Genomic DNA, 6,772 nt, shown 5'->3' with positions numbered 1-6,772 from the left:
CTAAGTGTAAACATTGATATTTTTGCTCTTAAAACAATGCATTTTAATGATCTGGCCATCCCAAACAAGGTTTAGCAACGCTTGGTCCTCCCAATTTGATTTTTCGCCACTGATATTTCCACACATATCATCCGCAGTAGCTGCAGAAATCAAGGTCATTCGGAGTGGAATAATGCTAGCGTCTAATATCAGATGTACCAAGATTATCATGGAATCCGATAGATGAACGCTTTGGAGGTATTTGCTCATCCGGAAGCATATATGGGTCCTGATACTCCGATCATTACAGAAGCCACTATCTTAGCCTTGGAGTTTTCTGATATTACTTTTGTCCACTGCTACAGGGAAGCAAATCTAGTGGCAGATGGTTTAGCTAAGCATTGCTTTAGTTTAAATGCTTTAGAATATTGGGAGGGGGATGCCCCTGACTTTATTCTACCCCAGACTGTAAAGGACATGGCTATTATTTGAGGAATAAAGTTTGGTATGTTAAAAAAAAACAATAGTATTCCCCGCAATGAGCATGGAACAGAATTTTCCTACTGCCAAGCTTCGGCTTTTCTCGGACAAAGGGAAATATACTAATATCAAAAATATACCAATTGCACTCGACCTTTGCACCGATACAACAGCACTAACGAGCTTTGAGAATGCATACAACCGCATTATTAAAAGAAATGAAAAAACCTATATTGTAATTCACCTTTTTTAATAGCCATTATGAAACAAGCAAAGCTGATGCATCATTACTGTTATTTCAATCTTTTTACTTTTACCTGCATGGATTGGTTCCCAGTTTCTGTTTTTTTTTTTGGGGTCTAATATTGCTATATTTTCCTTAAGAATATATCACAAAAAACAGTAGTTCATAGCAAGGAACTTCCCCCTGGGTTTTGGATCAACATTTTAAGATTACAGGGTAACAGTATTAATAACCTTACTTTTATACATCCATACTAGCAGTTATGCTCAAACTGGATATCTCCAAAGCTTTCGATTCGGTGCAATGGCCATTCTTGGTGGAAGTACTTACTGCCATGGGTTTTGGCGCTCGTTGGGTGGACTGGATATGTGGGCTGCTTGCGACTTCGTCCACTAGAATCATGGTAAATGGGACGCCAGGAAGACCAATTTCAAATCAGATCGGACTGAGGCAGGGCGACACAATATCTCCTATGCTTTTTATCATGATCATGGAGCCGTTGCATCACATGTTCAAGCTTGCGGCTGCGAGGGGCATTCTGGCTCCCCTAGCGCGGTCAGGAATGAAGCATCGACTCTCAATGTTCGCCGATGACGTGATTTTCTTCACCAAACCAAATGAGCTTGATTTGCACACCTGTGCGATGCTACTTCAAACTTTTGGAGAAGCCTCGGGGCTCAAGTTAAACCTTGCAAAATCTGCTGCATTCCCGATCAGATGCTCGACTGAAATGATGGAAATGGTGGAACAGACCTTTGGCTGCCCTAGTGGATCCTTCCCTTGCAAGTACTTGGGGCTGCCCCTCACCCTCAGGAAGCAGTCCGCAGTATAGCTGTCTTATCTTGTGGATCAACTAGCGGGTGCGTTGCCGAAGTGGAAGGCCTCTAAGATGCCCAAGAGTGGAAGATTACTGCTGATACAATCGGTCCTCTGCGCAATGCCGCTGCACGCAATGCTGGCTCTTGATTTACCAAAGAAAACAATCGCTGCGTTGAACAAAATCTGCCGTGGCTTTCTATGGGCTGCAGATACATCTGTGCATGGCGGAAGCTGCGCTGCTGCGTGGGAAAAGGTTTGTTCGCCTAAGTGGGCAGGGGGACTTGGCATCCCCAATCTACAATGGCTGAATATTGCCTTGCAAGCACGATGGTCATGGCTGCAGCAATTCGACAAGGGCCGGCCCTGGGCTGAATTCCAAATCCAAGTCCCAAACGTCGCACGTCAGATTGCTCTCTTGGCGATGAGGCCAACTGTGGGCAGTGGCCAGAGCATAAGGTTTTGGGAAGATCGATGGATTGATGGTTTCTGTGTTGCTGATATCGCCCCCAACATCTATGCCCGTGTGAGGCCCCGAACGAGGAAAACCTGCTCGGTTGCCACTGCATTGCATGACAATGCCTGGACGAGAGATGTGAACCCTGAGCTCAGCCCCGAGGCACTGCAGGAGTACTTTGCATTGTGGAATAGGGTTGCTGGCATAACGCTGGATGAAACGAGACATGATGGTGTGGTCTGGTGCTGGGAGACAAACGGCATATACTCAACGCGATCAGCTTACGCGGCAAAGTTCTAGGGAAGAGAGGTGGATCAAACAACTGACTTTACATGAAAAGCTAGGGCACCGCTACGTTGCCGATTCTTTATATGGCTGGCCACCCAGAACAGATGCTGGACCTCGGACTGGCTGGCGAGGAGAGGACTAGACCACCAAGACAGTTGCCCGTTATGCGGCCAGGAGGAGGAGAGCATTGATCATCTTTTCATTCCGTGTGGCTTTACCAGGCAGGTTTGGGCTGCGATCTTTCAGGCCATGGACAAGCCCGGGTGGATACCAACAATGACGGACACGCTTGCTGGTTGGTGTGCGGCACAAAACTCAAATGAGACTCTCAAGAGAATGCTCAATGCCTTTCGTGTCTTAGCAATGTGGGAGATTTGGAAGCATCGCAATACCATCGTTTTTGAGGGTGCTTCCCCATCTATTCCACATGTGCTTCGACAATTCGTGGAGGAAGGGAGGAATTGGAAACAAGCGGGGCTGCTCAAGGGCGACCTAACCATTTTCTTGAACCGGGTGGAAAGGCGGGCAGACGAGACAAGTTAGTTAACTACGGTATAAATAAGGTGGAGGTGGAGTGTGTGTGTGCATGTAATTAGCGTGTAAAAACACTGTGGAGGGCTCTTTACCCCTCTTTCTTCTTAATATATATAGTACGCACTCTCGTGCGTATTCCAGAAAAAAATACATCCATACCAAAAGGTGTGATGGAATATAATGAATGTGAAGATACCAGGTGACTTTCGAGGTAGCATTGACGTTGTTGTCACAAGATCAAATATGTGAGCGTTCAGTATTCATCATGCAATTTGGATCAGCCTCAAGCCTACACGTACCAGGTATGGAAAATAAAGTAAAATTGCAGCTCTGCGTGATTGGGGAAGTTGAAGTAACTAATGAGCTTCAGGTAAGTCATCGATTATCATAGTCATCGATTATACCTTTTTCTAGATACCCTTTGACCTTGTACCAAGCATTATACATTTGATTGGTATCAATTGACTACAACCAACAAAGGTCCCAATAAGATGCAATTATTTTGAGCCTCCATTCAACGGGAGGCCACCAATTCTCACCCATGATACGGCCAGAGTTTTATTTTGGAACAGGGTTTGCAGATATGCATGACAGGGCAAGTTTTTTAGAAATTGATTGATGGCAATTCAGAAGTTGAGAGGTTGATTTTAGAGTCAACCATTCCGATTCGTTTACTGAAAGAATTATACTCCGAGCTCCTTTGCATGTCAAAGGTAAATTTCTGTGAGAAGTGCAACGAATTATACTCCGAGCTCCTTTGCATGTCAAAGGTAAATTTATGTGAGAAGTGCATTGCACGTGCATGGTTACTAGTATAACAAAAGCAACCAACTGGTTCTTAGAAAATTTTCGAGTTTCTTCAGTACATAATATATGTTCCGTCTTCATCCCCAAGAGAAAATAGACAATCTAAAAGGCATCCACAGAAGAGCAGCTCCAAAGATGAAAGAGTCATGTTAAAAAAAAGGATGAAAGAGTCTGCCAGTCACAAGACCAAAATCCACAAAATCCAGGTATCCAACTAGCTCCCAGCACAAAAGACCAAAACACTCTCTGTACAGCAAGCCATCCTTGCCGCGGAAGAGCTCCCTGTCATCCTCTGCATTTTACAATTACAAGGAAGCAATGGAGAAGAGAAGCTGTACAGCCGGAGATTACCTGAACCTCTTTTCAAATATTCACTTGATATGAGCCGCCCACGAAACACAGCGTCCTGGCTTCCCAAGCTAAGAGCAGCAAATAGATTCATCACGAGTCTTTAAATTTTTGTCCCTTCAAAACTTGAGCCGGCTACAAGCACAAAATTCAGTAAAAGAGAATGGGGACAAATGAAAGTAGACACGGAGCAGAAGAAAAACAGAGAGATGTGACTCGGTGACACCAGGTAGCATTGAACATTCAAGGACAAGATAAATGTGAGACAAGAATCAAAGAGTAGAGATCACTTTCACAGAACATGTTATTGTGTATGACTTTACCTAGCAAATCATAATTCTGTTCCATGAAAGGAACAAACTATGCATTCCTGTACCCGTATGTTGCACTAGAGCAGCATATTATATTTTGAAACACCACATTAAAAGCTTGTTTGTTACAAACTGACTACTATATGCATACAACAACTCATTGGCCAAACTCCTGAAATTGCCATACAAAATGGAACGAACAACAACTGCAAACCTTCTCATGCAAAATGTATCGGAGATTAACACAATATACGTTGAAGGCACAAAAGTACATTTTCATCGATGCATGCATCAAAACATTGTCTCACTAATTGTTCACATTTACTACATAAGGTAAACAGCCAGTACGATGCATTATTCACCTCATTAGTGACATCTACTCTATAAACTCAGCAGGCTTCCCGTGTAAATGCCAATGGATTCGGAATCTCTCAGTTTTAGAGCATCAGCATAAGTGCCATTTCTTGGATTATAACCTTGCAGAAATCCCTCAGCACCAGCTAAACATTGTAGATAATCCGACCGAGTAAAGAAAATTCTCCCATCATCTAACATCAGAAAAGGATATCCAAACCTAGCAACATGTGATGAAGGCATGCTGTATTTCTTAACCCAGGTATCTTTCTCAAAATCTGTCAAAAACCACAAGTCCATAGATGCTTTATGAATACTATGAACCATAACTAAGCAGCCGTTCAACTCAGCCAATGATAACTCGAGTTCAAGTATCAAGTAATCGGAATCCTCGTTCTCTTGCACAAACCTCTGCACCTGTTCTGGGCCACGTAGAACACGCCACTCTTCTGTCTCGAGGTTGAACGAAGCTACGCTACCAGGCTCAATGGTCATAACCCCAGTTTCAAAGTATGTGGAGGAAAAGTCCATCAAGAAGTACACCACCCCATCAACGACCACACATCTCCTCAATATCTTGTGACAGGGAGAGATAAGGGATGGCGGAGGGTCCTGCTTTCTCCTCCAGCTTCCATGTTTGGTGGCATCAAAGGTGATAACCTCACATACCTTTCGGTCACCAATTTCAGAGACGCGGAGCGCCTTGTACTCTCTGGTAGAGGAGACCTGCCCAAAAGCATAGGACTTGACTCCGCAGCACCATTCCTTTATCCCCTTTGCTTCTAGCTCATGTGCCAATTCCTCCGAGAAGCCCCTCGGCAAGGTGATGGTATCTCCGGTGGCCGGGTTCAGCACCCAGAAGTCCCCAGAGCAGAAGCTCCAGTTGAAACAAACAAGGTCAAGCCGCGTGCGCGCAACACGGATGGTATCGTGCTTGCTTGACATCCGCCCACTGGCAACCCCTGACAACCCGTCCACCAGAACAATTTCATACCCGGCGCTTGGTATCCGCTTCACCACATTGCCGGACAAATCCGAAATCTCAACGCCGTTGACCCCACTGTCGTCGCGGTAGGCCATGGCGAGGAGCGGGGGCGCCGTGCGGTGGCGGGACTTGTGCGCCGCGATGAAGAGCGGGTCGGAGGTGAGGGCGCGCCAGGCGGGGCAGACGGCGCGGAGGCGGCAGAGCTCCTTGGCCGGGAGGCGGAGGAGGACCTCGCGAGTCCGCAGGAAGGTCGCCGGAGAAGGGGGTGGCGGGGCGCAGGCGCAGCTCCGAACACGACATCGCCGTCGGCTGTGGTGAGTAGTAGATGCCGTGGGTGAGCTAGGAAGGGCGCAAAATAAAAGGTGGATTCAGATGGGTCTGTGCCGAGGAGTACTTGGCCTTACCGAGAGCGCCGGCGGCGAGCAGCCTGGCGGCGGGGCGAGCGCCGTGGACGAGGAGGGCGGAGGGGAAAGCGGCCACTGCAGTGGTCGAGGGTTTGGGGGGAGCACGGACTCGCCTACGGCGCCGCGGTATGGGCCAGGCGACGTTCAAGTGTAAAATGTTGGCAACCGGCAAAAACAAAAGCTAGAACGGGCGCTCACGTTTGCTGGAAGCGTTTTTTAATTTTGCTTCGACCACCGGGGCTCTTACACCCTCGCCGGCGACACCGTAAAATGTTGCAACCGACAAAAACAAAAGTGGAACGACGTTCACGTTTGCTAGAAGCTTTTTTGATTTTGCTTCAACCTACCACCGTAGTCCGTAGCTCTTATTTTGTTGCAGTCGGCAACCTGCAAAGCTTTCACCGGTGAGTTTTTTTGCTTCGATGGCGGCAGATGGAAGTGGCGACCTAGGAGATGACGGTGATGCGAGCGGCATGCACCCGGCGGCGAGGGTCGACGAGGGCGGTCGGGGGCCCTCGCCTGGTGTTGCAACCATGGGGTGGCGAGGTGCAACCGCTGTCGGCCGGTGCTACATAGTCGTGATGTCAGAGCGGTGACCCGCCATGGCGAGGAGCTGCAAAGAACACGACGGCGACGATGAGGGATGCGTACGGCGGCGACGAGGTTGCAAGCACAGCGCGGGAACGCCGGTGGCGGCTCGCTGCCGGGTGCGGGGGCGGCGCTCTCCTTCCTCTCCTTTTTCCCCGTGCGGGAGGTTGACGATGC

General features: G+C 47.7%; 1 protein-coding gene across 1 annotated transcript in view; it reads right to left on the bottom strand.

Moving 5' to 3' along the window:
* Positions 1-3,611: 3,611 nt before the first annotated feature.
* The window catches only part of LOC119309932 (F-box/kelch-repeat protein At3g23880-like), a 4,303-nt gene continuing 1,142 nt past the window's right edge, over positions 3,612-6,772 (bottom strand). Inside the window, exons 2-3 of the mRNA XM_037585827.1 lie at positions 6,008-6,120; positions 3,612-5,912 (exon numbers count right to left, since the gene is read on the bottom strand). Coding sequence (XP_037441724.1) covers positions 4,646-5,912; positions 6,008-6,120 — 1,380 coding nt within the window. The 3' untranslated portion in view covers positions 3,612-4,645. The remainder of the gene's footprint in view (positions 5,913-6,007; positions 6,121-6,772) is intronic.

Source organism: Triticum dicoccoides, chromosome 5B (assembly GCF_002162155.2).
Source record: "Triticum dicoccoides isolate Atlit2015 ecotype Zavitan chromosome 5B, WEW_v2.0, whole genome shotgun sequence".
Classification (NCBI taxonomy): Eukaryota; Viridiplantae; Streptophyta; class Magnoliopsida; order Poales; family Poaceae; genus Triticum; species Triticum dicoccoides.
The sequence above is the reverse complement of the archived record's forward strand: the minus strand, read 5'-3'. Positions and strand labels throughout refer to the sequence as shown.